Below are 15,761 nucleotides of genomic sequence, written 5' to 3'. Positions count from 1 at the left end.
GACTCCACTAGAAAATTACTAGAGCTAATCGATGAATATAGTAAAGTTGCAGAATATAAAATCAGCACACAGAAATCCCTTGCATTCCTATAGACTAACAATGAGAAAACAGAAAGAGAAATTAAGAAAACGATTCCTTTCACCATTGCAATGAAAAGAATAAAATACTTAGGAATAAATCTACCCGAAGAAACAAAAGACCTATATATAGAAAACTATAAAATACTGATGAAAGAAATCAAAGAGGACACAAATAGATGGAGAAATATACCCCATTCATGGATCAGAAGAATCAATATAGTGAAAATGGATAAAAAAGCTGTGGTAGATATACACAACGGAATATTACTCAGCCATTAAAAAGAATACATTTGAATCAGTTCTAGTGAGGTGGATGAAACTGGAGCCTATTATACAGAGTGAAGTAAGCCAGAAAGAAAAGCACCAATACAGTATACTAACGCATATATATGGAATTTAGAAAGTAGGTAAAGATAACCCTGTATGCGAGACAGCAAAAGAGACAAAGATGTATAGAACAGTCTTTTGGACTCTATGGGAGAGGGTGAGGGTGGGATGATATGGGAGAATGGCACTGAAGCATGTAAATTATCATATGTGAAACGAGTCACCAGTGCAGGTTTGATGCATGATATGGATGACCCAGAGGGATGGGATGGGGAGGGATGTGGGAGGGGGTTTCTGGAAGGGGAACACATGTACACCCATGGTGGGTTCATGTCAATGTATGGCAAAACCAATACAATATTGTAAAGTAAAAAAATAAATTAAAAAAAAAAACTAAATATAGAAAAAATAAATAAAAAGAAAGTTTTTAGATAGTTGAAATATTAAATAGTTGCCACTCATTATGCCTAGGCAGCTATGTAATATATGCCTAGGGAAAAGGCTGTATGCATTGTACAAGCTCCAGGTCAGATCATTTAAAGAAAACCTCTCTGAGTGAGTGTATCCAGGAAGCTGTCAGACACTTCAAATAGTGACAGTTCACCAAGACAGTGATTTGGGTGAGTTCAAAACCTTTTTTGTTCCTTCTGGTGGCTTTAGTCTGCTACTTTTCATAACTACTATGAGGCTACAATAAAGCAAGGGAGAGGGAATAGAAAATACGCCAATTCAATATATTCCAATGCTTAGTCTACTTCCATGAGATTTCGGTCATTTTTCTTTATTTAATGCTCCTTGCATTGTTAAAAGCTCTTGTTTAAGTTTCAGAGTTCTGAAAAAGTTGATTTTTGTGATCTTTGTAAGTGTTGCTGTTGCTTTTATGTATGACTGGTTATTCTGAGATATTTGCTATTCTCTGAATTGAATTCCCATTTGTAATTATTTTTAATGTAATATTCTATTCATACTTCACTCCCCCAATAGCTTTTTATCGTGCAGTTTACTCTTTCTATAAACTCAGTTAATGCTAATGTATTTTTATAACTGCAGTTAAAAATCAGTTCAGTTCAGTTCAGCTCAGTCGCTCAGTCACGTCCGACTCTTTGCGACCCCATGAATTGCAGCACGCCAGGCCTCCCTGTCCATCACCAACTCCCGGAGTCTACCCAAATCCATGTCCATCGAGTCAGTGATACCATCCAACCATCTCATCCTCTATCGTCCCCTTCTCCTCCTGCCCCCAATCCTACCCAGCATCAGGGACTTTTCCAATGAGTCAACTCTTCGCATGAGGTGGCCAAAGTATTGGAGTTTCAGCTTGAACATCAATCCTTCCAATGAACACCCAGGATTGATCTCCTTTAGGATGGATTGATTGGATCTCCTTGCAGTCCAGGGGACTCTGAAGAGTCTCCTCCAACACCACAGTTCAAAAGCATCAATTCTTCGGCACTCAGCTTTCTTCACCATCCAACTCTCACATCCATACATGACCACTGGAAAAACCATAGCCTTGACTAGATGGACCTTTGTTGGCAAAGTAATGTCTCTGCTTTTAAATATGCTATCTAGGTTGGCCATAACCTTCCTTCCAAGGAGTAAACGTCTTTTAATTTCATGGCTGCAATCACCATCAGCAGTGATCTTGGAGCCCCAAAAAATAAAGTCTGACACTGTTTGCACTGTTTCCTCATATATTTCCCATGAAGTGATGGGACCAGATGCCATGATCTTAGTTTTCTGAACGTTGAGCTTTAAGCCAACTTTTTTACTCTCCTCTTTCACTTTCATCAAGAGGCTCTTTAGTTCTTCTTCCCTTTCTGCCATAAGGGTGGTGTCATCTGCATATCTGAGGTTATTGATGTTTCTCCCGGCACTCTTGATTCCAGCTTGTGTTTCTTCCAGCCCAGCGTTTCTCATGATGTACTCTGCATAACAGTTAAATAACCAGGGTGACAATATACAGCCTTGACGTACTCCTTTTCCTATTTGGAACCAGTCTGTTGTTCCATGTACAGTTCTAGCTGTTGCTTTCTCACCTTCATACAGGTTTCTCAAGAGACAGGTCAGATGGTCTGATATTCCCATCTTTTTCAGAATTTTCCACAGTTTATTGTGATCCATACAGTCAAAGGCTTTGGCATAGTCAATAAAGCAGAAATAGATGTTTTTCTGGAACTCTCTTGCTTTTTCGATGATCCAGTGGAGGTTGGCAATTTGATCTCTGGTTCCTCTGCCTTTTCTAAAACCAGCTTGAACATCTGGAAGTTCACAGTTTACCTATTGCTGAAGACTGGCTTGGAGAATTTTGAGCATTACTTTACTAGCATGTGAGATGAGGGCAATTGTGCGGTAGTTTGGGCATTCTTTGGCATTGCCTTTCTTTGGGATTGGGATGAAAACTGACCTTTTCCAGTCCTATGGCCACTGCTGAGTTTTCCAAATTTGCTGGCATATCGAGTGCAGCACTTTCACAGCATCATCTTTCAGGATTTGAAATAGCTCAACTGGAATTCCATCACCTCCATTAGCTTTGTTCGTAGTGATGCTTTCTAAGGCCCACTTGACTTCACATTCCAGGAAGTCTGGCTCTAGGTGAGTGATCACTCCATTGTGATTATCTGGGTCGTGACCATCTTTTTTGTACAGTTCTTCTGTGTATTTTTGCCATGTCTTCTTAATATCTTCTGCTTCTGTTAGGTCCCTACCATTTCTGTCTTTTATCGAGCCTATCTTTGCATGAAATGTTCCTTTGGTAGCTCTAATTTTCTTGAAGAGATCTCTAGTCTTTCCCAATCTGTTGTTTTCCTCTATTTCTTTGCGTTGATCGCTGAGGAAGGCTTTCTTATCTCTCCTTGCTGTTCTTTGGAACTCTGCATTCTGATGGGAATATCTTTCCTTTTCTCCTTTGCTATTTGCTTCTCTTCTCTTCCCAGCTATCTGTAAGGCCTCCTCAGACAGCCATTTTGCTTTTTTGCATTTCTTTTCCATGGGAATGGTCTTGATCCCTGTCTCCAGTACAATGTCATGAACCTCTGTCCATAGTTCATCAGGCACTCTGTCTATCAGATCTAGTCCCTTAAATTTATTTGTCACTTCTACTGTATACTCATAAGGGACTTGATCTAGGTCATACCTGAATGGACTAGTGGTTTTCCCTACTTTCTTCAATTTAAGTCTGAATTTGGCAATAAGGAGTTCATGATCTGAGCCACAGTCTGCTCCCGGTCTTGTTTTTGCTGACTGTATAGAGCTTCTCCATCTTTGGCTGCAAAGAATATAAGCAATCTGATTTTGGTGTTGACCCTCTGGTGATGTCCACGTGTAGAGTCTTCTCTTGTGTTTTTGGAAGAGGGTGTTTGGTATGACCAGTGTGTTCTCTTGACAGGACTCTATTAGCCTTTGCCCTGCTTCATTCTGTACTCCAAGGTCAAATTTGCCTGTTACACCAGGTGTTTCCTGCCTTCCTACTTTTGCATTCCAGTCCCCTGTAATGAAAAGGACATCTTTTTTGGGTGTTAGTTCTAGAAGGTCTTGTAGGTCTTCATAGAACCGTTCAACTTCATCTTCCTTGGCGTTACTGGTCGGGGCATAGACTTGGATTACTGTGATATTCAATGGTTTGCCTTGGAAACAAACAGAGATCATTCTATCGTTTTTCAGATTGCATCCAAGTACTGCATTTCTGACTCTTTTGTTGACCATGATGGCTACTCTATTTCTTCTAAGGGATTCTTGCCCACAGTAGTAGATATAATGGTCATCTGAGTTGAATTCACCCATTCCAGTCCATCTTAGTTTGCTGATTCCTAGAATGTCAACGTTCACTCTTGCCGTCTCCTGTTTGACCACTTCCAATTTGCCTTGATTCATGGACCTAACATTCCAGGTTCCTATGCAGTATTGCTCTTTACAGCATCGGACTTTGCTTCTATCACCAGTCACATCCACAGCTGGGTATCGTTTTTGCTTTGGCTCCATCCTATCATTCTTTCTGGAGTTATTTCTCCACTGATCTCCAGTAGCATATAGGGCACTTAGTGACCTGGGGAGTTCATCTTTCAGTGTCCTATCTTTTTGCCTTTTCATACTGTTCATGGGGTTCTCAAGGCCAGAATAGTGAAGTGGTTTGCCTTGCCCTTCTCCAGTGGACCACATTCTGGCAGACCTCTCCACCATGACCCATGCATCTTGGGGTGCCCCACATGGCATGGCTTAGTTTCAATGAGATAGACAAGGCTGTGGTATACATAAGCTAAACATATTCAGAAAATACCACAGAAAACATCTGATTCTGTTCCAGATTAGAAATCATTCTGTACAGTTTTTTTTTTCCAAAAGTATCCAAAAGATATATGCCTTCAAAGCAAGGTAACACAAATTAGAAATTGGTGTGAAGATGGAGCAAAGGGCTAACAACATTGGGTACATAAACTAGAGTTAGAATTGAAATTAGTACATAAAATACCCTGACCTTGGAAATGGTTGTGATCTTTATTTTCATGTTCTATCCATTGCTTATTTCCTCTAAGTGTCCAGTCTTTACTAAAGCACAGTATTATGTGTGTATGAAGTACAAGAAATATATATTTCTGAGTTCAGAAAAGTTATGCTGGTCCATAATTCCTTATCTGAAGAAAGGTTTGAGACCAGATAAGTTTTAGATATCAATTTTTGTGTGTTTTGAAAAGGTTATAGGTTACCTTATTTATGTAATAACCCCAGGAGAGTTCATAGCCCAGCAGGTCTGGCTTTGGTTAACAGGTTTCCCCTGAGTGGAGACTGTCTTAAGAAAAACAATGTTTCAGTCTATTTCAAAATTGTTCCTCATCCTCTCTCCTTGCTGGAAGCCAGAGGGGATTTGTCTAGGATATTTTCTATGGGAACTTGATTGAGCTCTTAGAGGTAAACCTCACATTATCCACTTAAAACTGGATTCCCTGGGTGTTTTTTAACTTTCACAAGTTTTTAAGTGAGCCTCTAGCAATTCATCAATTACAGTTCAGGTTTTAATACCCCAGCACTGATCCCTAAGTAGTTTCTGCTCATGAGTCTCTGCTCGAGGAAACCATGATTACCTGTTTTTGCTTGTGGGTCTCTCCAGTCTTGGCCCTGATGCCCTCCTAAGATGGGGAAGAGCAGGTATATGGACTATATACTTGAGAAATTTGTCATCAGAGGAAGAAGGATTTAGATGGTTTCAAAGCTTTTAACCTGGGGACCTGACAAGTATGAAGTATTTCCTATAAGTTTTAAGGAATCTAAATAACTCTAAAGACAGGCAAAATTTGAAGACACCCGGTTTTATGAAAGTACACCAGGTTCTTTATACATGCAGGATTTCCTCAGGGAAATAGGTGAGGTAACAAGAAATGGGGAAAGCTGGAAAGACCCTCCCCAATATCTGAAGTAAGAAAAAGTTTACTGGAGCATGTAATGCTCCATTCTTTGATAGAGAAGTGATGGGATAGATGTGTGTTTTTTGAAACCTAGATCGCTCTGTTCTGTTTCTGTAAGGCTCCAGTACCCTCGTTGCTTTCTCCTTCACTGAAATGTGTGAGCTGTTCTAGGCTCTGAGGGCAGATATCTCTGTGTTGGGATTGAGAATGAAAAGGTCATGGATTCAGCTGCCTCAGCCATTCATCTTTTGTGAGAGAATCTAGGTTAGACTGCTTCCTAATCTACTCTTGAACAATGTATTTGTTGACTCTGGGCTTAGAGACTTAGAGACTCTAGAGAACAGGGGAGAATCATTTTAAGAGGCTGTGTTTTCTTTCCTCTGCTCAGATTTCTCAATCAGTTCTTTCCTACTGCTTTCTCTCTTCCTATAATTTGTCAAGTTTCTGGTCTGCTGGTGGAACCTTACCTTGGTTTTTAGTGTTATTACAGTGTCATTCTTAAAAGTATATACATGTTACTTATTAGGTGTGTAGGGTGGAGGTGGGGGAATATGTATTGCCACTTAAGAGGGATAATGAGATAAAGGGTAGCCAGGTACATATATTCATTTTTCTATATTGGGTCAAACATGATGACTAAATTAAAAACCCTGTAATTAGGACTAGTAGCCTACATAAGATAGTGTTTTTATTAATGTGAATAAACTTTTATTAAGTAAGAGCTGACTATAATCTTTGCTTTCCATAGTTACTATTGAAAGTATAAATTTAATCAGATGTATGAAATCTTTACATAAAAGCTGTGACTCCTGGCTTATTGGTTGGGCCCATTTCGAACTGTAAGCTTCTGAGTGTGTAAAAATAGGTATTTATAGCTATATAGGAAAGGCAGGAGGAAGATTAGATTCCAGGAAAAATAGACTCAAGACTCTAGGTTGATCTAACATGAGATTGACTCATTTTAGAACTGAGGAATACCTTTTTATCTCCAAAGTTTTAGACTTATTTAACATCTGACATTTTAGATTCCAAGTATCATTATCTAAATATCAGTATCGAAAGGTCTTGTTATTTCACATGTCCTTAAGTTTCATTTTTTTTCTTTTAGGTCTCTTTTATTCAGAACCTTGTGTTTTGTGTAGAAAGAGTTTACCGTGTGCCTGACTTCGGTGTCTGGGAAAGAGGAAGCAAATATAATAATGGCAGCACAGAGCTGCATTCGAGGTAATTTGCTGATTTCTGAGTGTTTTGTTTTCTATTTTTAATTTGAATGTGTGGAATGTGAATAAAAATCAAAGAACTAGATTGGAACTCTGGCTTCTGTGTAGTTTTCATCTCTCTTTTTTTCTATATATTAATTAATTCAGGTGAAATTCACTTAAAATTAAAGGAAGAGTCTACTCTCAGTACCCATTAACAGATGCAAGAAAAGAGCACAAGAGTGTCTTTGCCAGCTTCACAATGTGTCAGGGCATGCATATCAGTATTCAATCTAAGACTTGACCTTTCTGTTCAACCAAGTCATTTTCTTTTTCCTCTTTGAAACGACACTGTTTGAAAGGTCAAGTACATTAAAATTGCCAAACAGCAGCTGTAAATGCATCGCATCTAAAATTCCTCTTCATGTTATAGAGCTGATTTTTATCCCAACGAGAGATACTCACACCCTTTATATTTTGTTTAACTAAAAAAGGTAGCTCCTATCCATTTCACACTAAAAAGTTTAATAATCTAAAGGTTATCAGCTATAGGTCAGTTTAGACCATCGAGACTTAAATGAAGTAGAGAAACAGTTTAGGAAACACTGGTTAAGAGGAATCTGCAGCTCAATACTTTTTTGAATAGAAAGACTAATCACACACAAAAAGATTAAGTTGATATAAGATATTTAGAAAACTAAAATCTGCCTCCAGATTACTTGCCGTATAACATCTCTGCCTCAGTTTTTCTCATTTATAAAATGAAGATAATAATGTATTTTACTTTATGAAGTTGTAATGATTGAGTTGGCATTTATAAAACATTTGAACACTGCATAAGTAAACATTGACATGTAAGTACACTCACACACTTAAGAATATTTTAATAACAAAGATTGAAATAAAAAGGATTTTTCTTTAACTCTGGTCAAATAACATACAAACTTTTCTATAAGTTTTATGATTCATATGAGGCATGTTTATACAGAGTAGAATAATAACAATGTGTAAGGAAGACAATAAAGGAGAAAAATAATTCATAATTAAATTCAGGCAAATACTAAATATAACGAGAAAATATTATATTTCAGCTATAAGTTCTCAGCATTCCAAATTATCAGTCAAATTCAAGACAAAGTTTATAAGATTGGAAAAGGTGATTTTTAAAAATTTGCTTTTTCAGTAGTTATTTATCGGTCCCTTTCTGCTTTTTAATAACTATTTAATATATGCCAGTGTTGTCCCACTGACATTTTTGGTATAAAATATTTAGAGTAGGGTTTTTTCTGTTTATAAAAGCTTTAATAAACTCAGAAAGACTCTTGGGTAAAATTTACCATTAATCTTAGAAAGGGAGGGTGTTGGGAAGTCCCTTGGCAGGCTACCGTCCATGGGGTCACAAGAGTCGGACAGGACTTAGCAACTAAATGACAACAGTGAAAAAACAGAGACTCCAACTTGTTCTCTTGTAACTGAGGTGCCAGTCTTTAAATTGAATCATTAAGGATTTTATTTCAAGGTTTGGAAAATCATTAAGTGATGTTCTTTGCTACCTTTTGCATGCAAAATTAAACTTAATTGTAGCAGGCCAATTTTATTCAAACGGATGGGAAATGAAGTTTGCTATTTAGCTTTGGATGGTGCATTTTATATATTTAACATTCATCTTCTAGTTTTCCATGGTATAGTGCTGTAAATAACTTAAAATTTTTTTTCCACAATGCTAAGCTCAGGTACTCACAGGCCTGTTTCAGATCTGTCACCTCTGCTGACACAGTGTCTAGTTTGAAACTGCAGGAGACCCGAGCCCTGTGGCTCTTATGGATGTAGTGTTGGCAGTGGTGGTGGGAGGCCAGTATCTTTCTGTGCTTATGCCCGGAAGTCAAATGTAGAGCTGATCAGGGATTAAGTCCCAACTCTTAGTCTATTGCTGTAAGACTTCCCAGAATTATCCAATCCTAGTTAATTATCTGGAGAAGGAAATGGCAACCCACTCCAGTATTCTTGCCTGGAGAATCCTAGGGACGGCAGAGCCTGGTGAGCTGCCGTCCATGGGGTCGCACAGAGTCGGACACGACTGAAGCGACTTAGCAGCAGCAGTAGCAGCAGTTAATTATCTGATCCTAGTGCCTAGTTGGGTCTGATCCAAGGACTGCTTAATGCAGTATCCTTGTTATATTCTTAAGTTATTTTCATAATTTTGAAAAGCCTGAAATAGTATCTAGTAATTCTTGCTAAAAGTACTCATATTGCCCTTTGCCTTCTAACTTTCTTTGCCAATCTCTGTCTCTGTGCCGTGTAGTTCTCCTTAGCAGCAATCAGAGCACAATCTGTTGCCTTGACGATCACTAGGGTCTTGTGCTCACTGACTTGGTAAATGTCTCTTTCTTCCTTTACCACACACAGTGTGCATCCATTCTAAACTGCATCTTGGTCAAAAATGATTACTGCCCCTAGGTCCCTAAAACACGTACATATAGTATTCTAAGGATAGAGGCTTTCCCTTCAGCATCCATGCTCAGTGGTTCTCTAGTAATTTTAAACCCTGGCACTACAGTTACAGGGTAAGTTTTATTTAGTCCAGGCAGGAAGCATTACTGCCTTTTTACACAGGAGGAAACTAAAGTTTAGAAGACTTTGTGATTTTTTTCCCCTGCATTCCTTAAGTGATACGAATCAAAAGGTAATGGAGCCAGAACTGAATTCCAGGTGGTTGGCTTCAAAATCCAAAGTTATTTTTACTGTATCATGTTGTAATTTAATGTCTTAAAAAGTTTTCCTAAAAGTTTGAAAGAACAGCAACGTGTACCATCTTGGTGACATTTTGCTAAGTTTCAAGGATATCTTTGCTTCGAAATCAGTAAAGCTTGATTTAGCCTAATACCTTTGTCATTCCCATCCTAATCTGCCCTTTTCAGCCCCATGTTTGCCTGTATCTGTTTTAGTCCAAATTCTTGAATTATTTAGCATTTCTTAGATAAGCTTCAGAACTTTTTTCTAAAAAGTGATCTCATTACACTTAACCATTTAACCCACTCTTGCAGCATCCTCATCCTTTTCAGGATTTGGTAAAAGAATCCATTGCTCTAAGCTCAGTGTAACTGAATGTTTCCTGAGCAACCATTCCCTGCTCTCCTGATTTTTCTGTTGATCTGACTTTTCCTTGAACAGCATACTCCTTTTAGTTTCTCCTAGGGTGTCTAGAGGAGAAGGCAATGGCACCCCACTCCAGTACGCTTGCCTGGAAAATCCCATGGATGGAGGAGCCTGGTAGGCTACAGTCCATGGGGTCGCTAAGAGTTGGACACGACTGAGCGACTTCACTTTCACTTTTCCCTTTCATGCACTGGAGAAGGAAATGGCAACCCACTCCAGTATTCTTGCCTGGAGAATCCCGGGGACGACAGAGCCTGGTGGGCTGCCGTCTATGGGGTCGCACAGAGTCGGACATGACTGAAGCAACTTAGCAGCAGCAGGGTGTCTAGAACTATTGCAAATAATTCTCCTTTTTTCTTCTGTTTATTGTCTAAGTCTTATAATAAATTTCCTTACATTTCAAAATCTTATATTAATATTATTTGATTTAATTGCATTTTCCTTCATGTATTAGTTACCTATTTATTATAACACAAATTCTCTTTTTGAAAATATTAAATCTTTTGTTGATTATACATGATAATGGATGATACACAAGCTTCATTCCCATCTATAACTTTATTTGGTACCATAATTCAATTTAGATATATTGCATAGGATGTGCCAACAGTCATTAATAACCAAAAAAACTCCATGACTTTGCATGGGTGACTCTTTTAACGGTGAACTCCAGGTCACAACACAGTAACTGTCAGTTCAACTACAACAAGGTTCTGAAGACAAAAGCTTCTCCACCAAAGCAAGTTGTAAATAAGAGTGGAACCTGGCATCACCCTGAAAGAACTCTTAACTTTACACTGTTGGGATAGTTTACCAAAATGGCTTCAGAGTAGATTAACTTTACACAGCACATTTAAAAAAAAAAAGAGTATTCAGCATCATGATCAGACTATTACATTTAGCAATCAATAGCATGACTACAAAAAAAAAAAACTACATTAAAACACTTTATTGGAATACTTTACACTTTCCATAAAACAAACTAAAATAACCTGTTACACAATTAGTCACAAATACAGCCCTCAAGGTTTTTGCTCATATACATGAGTATTGTCTGAAACATGTCTTCTTTGTAGCAGCTAGGCCCTGCCACCACTGTGCTTGGCTGAGTTCGCAAACCTGTTGTAACCTTTCGCTTCTCTGGCTCTCCTCTCCTGCTAAGCTCTGTTTCCTGGCAGTAATTAAAACCTTCTCCCATTGTCATAGGTACTGCTGCTTCTGGAGCCACCATAGCCACCTTGATTTCCTGGTTTGGCCTCCACCACCATAGGAGCCAGAACTTCTGCCTCCAAAGTTTCCTCCTTTCATGGGTCCAAAATTTGAAGATTGATTGTTGTAATTGCCAAAATCATTGTATCTTCCACCACCTCCAAAATGGCTTCCATCGTTACCAAATCTTTTATAGCCATCCCCACTGCCACCAATATCCACCACCACCATGGCTGCCATCAAAGTTTCCAGACCACTGTGACCTCTTTGGTTGGATGAAGCACAAGCCATCTCTTGCTTAGATAGGGCTTTTCTTACTTCACAGTTGTGGCCATTCACAATGTGGTATTTCTGAATGACAGTGCTGTCTATGGAATCACGGACATCAAAGGTTATAAAAGCAAAGCCTCTCTTTCTGCCACTGCCTCGGTCAGTCATGATTTCAGTCACTTCAGTTTTCCCCTACTATTGTAAATAATTTCTCAGGTGATGTTGTTCTTCGGTGTCTTTAATGCCACCAACAAAAATCTTTTGCACGGTTAAGTGGATACCAGCTCTTTGAGAATCGTCTCTTGAGATAGTCTCTTGGGTTCCACAACTCTTCCATCCACCTTGTGTGACCTTGCATTCATGGCCATGTCCACCTCCTCTACAGAGGCATATGTGAGAAACCTGCAGCCTCTGGAGCACTTGGTGTTTGGATTCCTTATTACCACACAGTCTGTGAGTGTTCCCCGTTGCTCAGAATGGCTCCTCAGACTCTCATCATTTTTTTCAAAGCTCAATCCTCTGATGAAGATCTTCCACAGCTGTTCAGGCTCTTTGGGAGACTTTGACTTAGACATGGTGGCAGTGGAGGGGGAAGACTTCAGTGATGCTTACTCAGTAGCATCCACAGGCAGAAAGTATAACACTAATTCTTAATCCCCAGAGTTACATATCCAGGTGGTCTTTTTAGCTGTTCTACATTAAATTCAGTATTTTACTTTAAAAATTTTCCCTTCCTCATTTAAGTAAGGCTGTTTTTACTCCTTTTTTTTACCTTTAAACACTTTAAGCCAAAACTGTTTTGGAGAAGAGAAGGAGCTGTGCTCAGTCGCTCAGTCATGTCTGACTCTTTGCAACCCTATCGACTGTAGCCCTCCAGGCTCCTCTGTCCATGGGGATTCTCCAGGCAAGAATACTGGAGTTGGTTGCTACGCCCTCCTCCAGGGGATCTTCCCAAGCCAAGGATCAAACCCAGGTCTCCTTCATTGCAGGCCAATTCTTTACTGTCTGAGCCACCAAGGAAGCCCATGTATACTGGAGTGGGTAGCCTATCCCTTCTCCAGGGGATCTTCCTGACCCAGGAATCAAACTGGGGTCTCCTGCATTATAGGTGGAGAAGAGATGAGTCCTCTGTAAAATATGAATTGAATCTCAAACCTAACTTTAAATTTTTTGGCTATTGGTAAGCAAAAAGGAAAGTTGTAATAACTTAGTAATGTAGATACATAATCAACCCTGAATATTCATCGGAAGGACTGATGCTGAAGCTGAAGCTCCAGTTCTTTGGCCACCTGATGCAAATAGCCGACTTGTTGGAAAAGACCCCGATGCTAGGAAAGATTGAGGGCAGGAGGAGAAGGGGACGACAGAGGATGAGATGGTTGGATGGCATCACTGACTCAATGGATATGAATTTGAGCAAACTCTGGAAAATACTGAAGAACAGGGAAAACCTGGCATACTGTAGTCCATGAGGTTGCAAAGTCAGACATGACTTAGCAGCTGAACCACGATTTAGCAGCTGAACCACGATTTAGCAGCTGAACCACAACAATGCCCAAAGGGAAAGATTATTATAGATATGTGAAAGTGAAAGTTGCTCAGTTGTGTCTGACTCCTAGCAACCCCATGCACTATACAGTCCATGGGATTCTCCAGGTCAGAATACTGGAGTGGATAGCCATTCCTTTCTCCAGGGGATCTTCCCAACCCCGGGATCAAACCCGGGTCTCCCACTTTGCAGGCAGATTCTTTACCAGCTGAGCCACAAGGGAAGCCCAGGAATACTGTAGTGGGTAGCCTATCCCTTCTCCAGCAAATCTCCCAACCCAGAAATCGGACTGGCGTCTCCTGCGTTGCAAGTGGATTCTTTACCAACTGAGCCATCAGGGAAGCCCATTATAGATATATATCCAGAAGGAAAGATTATTGGGGTTTTGTGGGGGGGATTACAATTTTATGATCTATTCTCTAGGCTTTTCCAGTAAAGAAGGCTATCACTAAAATATCTGATAAGTAACCATCATAGCCCCACTTTACTCAGTTTAAGATACTTTTAGTGACCATTTTATTTCATATAGTACTTGTTATTTAAAGTAACTACTTTTCTTAAGTCATTTCTGATGTTCTAGTCATTGAGCTATAATACAGGCAGTTATCTATCCATTCTGATTCATTTTATGTATTTTTCCTGTACTGAACAATTCATGAACATCCATTAAAACCATAGTACTATAAAGTCCTTTTTTTTTTCAGGAAGTATGATTGGGCACCTCAGGGAATTAAAGCATAATGTTAATGAATATGAGATTGTGAATTTAATTTCCATGCTTGCCAGTTAATTTTTTGGATTCCATGGTGAGTTTTAAATCACCTAGTCCAAACCCATTATCTTTTCCAGAGAAGCTTTCGTTTATGCAATAAATCACTTTATTAAAAACTATCTCCCAGGTAAACACTTTTAGTTCCTGTAAGTAAATGTAAGGTAACACCTTTAAAGAACCAAATTGGTGAATGCTCTGTTGGTAATAGTCAGGCAAATAGCTTGCTGTTGCCAAAGATTTAAATAACTAGTCAGTTTGTTTCACTGATTTTTTTCTTTCTGTTTTTTTTTTTGGTGGGTGTGGATGTGTCGATTGTCATCGTTTTCTGTTATCTGTATTATTTCCTTCTGTTTGCTTCAGGTTTGTTTTGCTCTTTTTCTAGCTTCAATTACATTGGGATTAGATGATTGATTTGAGGCTTTTCTCTATGCTAATATATACATTTAGTTATGTAAATTTCCCTCTCAGTACTACTTTAGTTATACTACACAAATTTTGCTGTTATATTTTCATTTTCATTCTATTCATTGTATTTTTTATTTCACTTGAGATTCTTCTTTCATTCATGTGGATTATGTAGACAGGTATATATTGCCAGCACTTTACAAGTGTTCCTGTTGTTGTTCTATTATTGATTCTTGTTTGATGCCATTGTGATTAAAGAGTACAGTAGGATTTCAGTTCTTTTATAGTCTTGAGATTTTGTTTATGGCCAAAATAGGATCTCTTGATGTTGGTGTGAGCACTTGAAAAAAAAAAGTATACTCCTGTTATATAAAATTGTATTCATTGATCTGTCCCACTAGAACAAAGTACCGTAGATGGGGTAGCTTAAACAACAGGTATTTATGTTTTACAGCTCTGGAGTCTAAAGTGTCCAAGATCAAGTTGCCAGACATCTCTGTTCTCTGATGAGGACTTTCTTATGATTTGCAGATCGTCACCTTCTTGACATGTCCTTTCATGCCAGAGAAGGAGACAAAGCAAGCTCTCTGGTCTCTCTTCTTAAAGAGATACTAACCCTGGGACTTCCCTGGGGGTCCAGCAATTAAGACTCCTTGCTTCCACTGCAGGGGGCACGGTTCGATCCTTGGTCAGGGAACTAACATCCCACATGCTCTGTGGCTCAGGCATACTAATTCCATCATTCATAGGGGCTCCACATTCATGACCTAATCTAAGCCTAATTACCTTCCAAAAGCCCCATCTCCAAATACTACCTCTCTGGGTTGGGACTTCAATATATACTTTCTTTTGAGATTAATGGTTCCATATACTTCTTTTTTAAATCCTTTTACTTTCAACCTGTCTATATTATTATATTCAAAAAGAGTTTCTTGTATACAGTTGGGTCATGTTTTTAGATCAACTCTGCCAATCTTTCTTTTAATTGCCATGTTTAGACTTTTACAGTGAATGTAATTATTGATATGTTTTGGTTTCCATTTGCCATTTTATTTATTGTATTTATTCTCTCTTATTTTTTTTCATTTCTCTTTTCTTTTTCCTACCTTCCTGTTGGTTCTAAAACATTTTTTAGAATTCCATTTTGATTATCTATAGTGGTTTTGAATGATCTTTTTTTATGGCTCTTCAGTGGTTGCTCTAGGTATTACTATATACACATATGTACTCAATGTATTAATGTCATCATTTTATCAGATAGAGGGATTATAGAAGCTTTACCTTCATATGTGTCTTGTTACCCTCCCCCAGTTATAATCTGATTATATTAAATATTTCCTCCATATACATTTAGAACCTCAGTGTTATAACTTTTGCTGTAACTATCAAACACA

The 15,761-nt window shown here is 38.6% G+C and overlaps 1 protein-coding gene and 1 pseudogene across 10 annotated transcripts in view; one reads left to right on the top strand and one right to left on the bottom strand.

Annotated features, from left to right (window-relative positions):
• The window catches only part of PHKB (phosphorylase kinase regulatory subunit beta), a 203,830-nt gene that overhangs the window by 61,949 nt on the left and 126,120 nt on the right, over positions 1-15,761 (top strand). For all 10 annotated transcript variants that reach the window (XM_081507930.1, XM_081507929.1, XM_081507936.1 and 7 more), the window contains one exon: positions 6,916-7,031. In XM_081507930.1, coding sequence (XP_081364056.1) covers positions 6,916-7,031 — 116 coding nt within the window. The remainder of the gene's footprint in view (positions 1-6,915; positions 7,032-15,761) is intronic.
• LOC145513004 (heterogeneous nuclear ribonucleoprotein A1-like 2) lies at positions 11,344-12,216 on the bottom strand (annotated as a pseudogene).

This window comes from Giraffa tippelskirchi, chromosome 7 (genome assembly GCF_054371585.1).
Source record: "Giraffa tippelskirchi isolate mGirTip1 chromosome 7, T2T-mGirTip1v1.2.pri, whole genome shotgun sequence".
Lineage (NCBI taxonomy): Eukaryota > Metazoa > Chordata > Mammalia > Artiodactyla > Giraffidae > Giraffa > Giraffa tippelskirchi.
The sequence above is the reverse complement of the archived record's forward strand: the minus strand, read 5'-3'. Positions and strand labels throughout refer to the sequence as shown.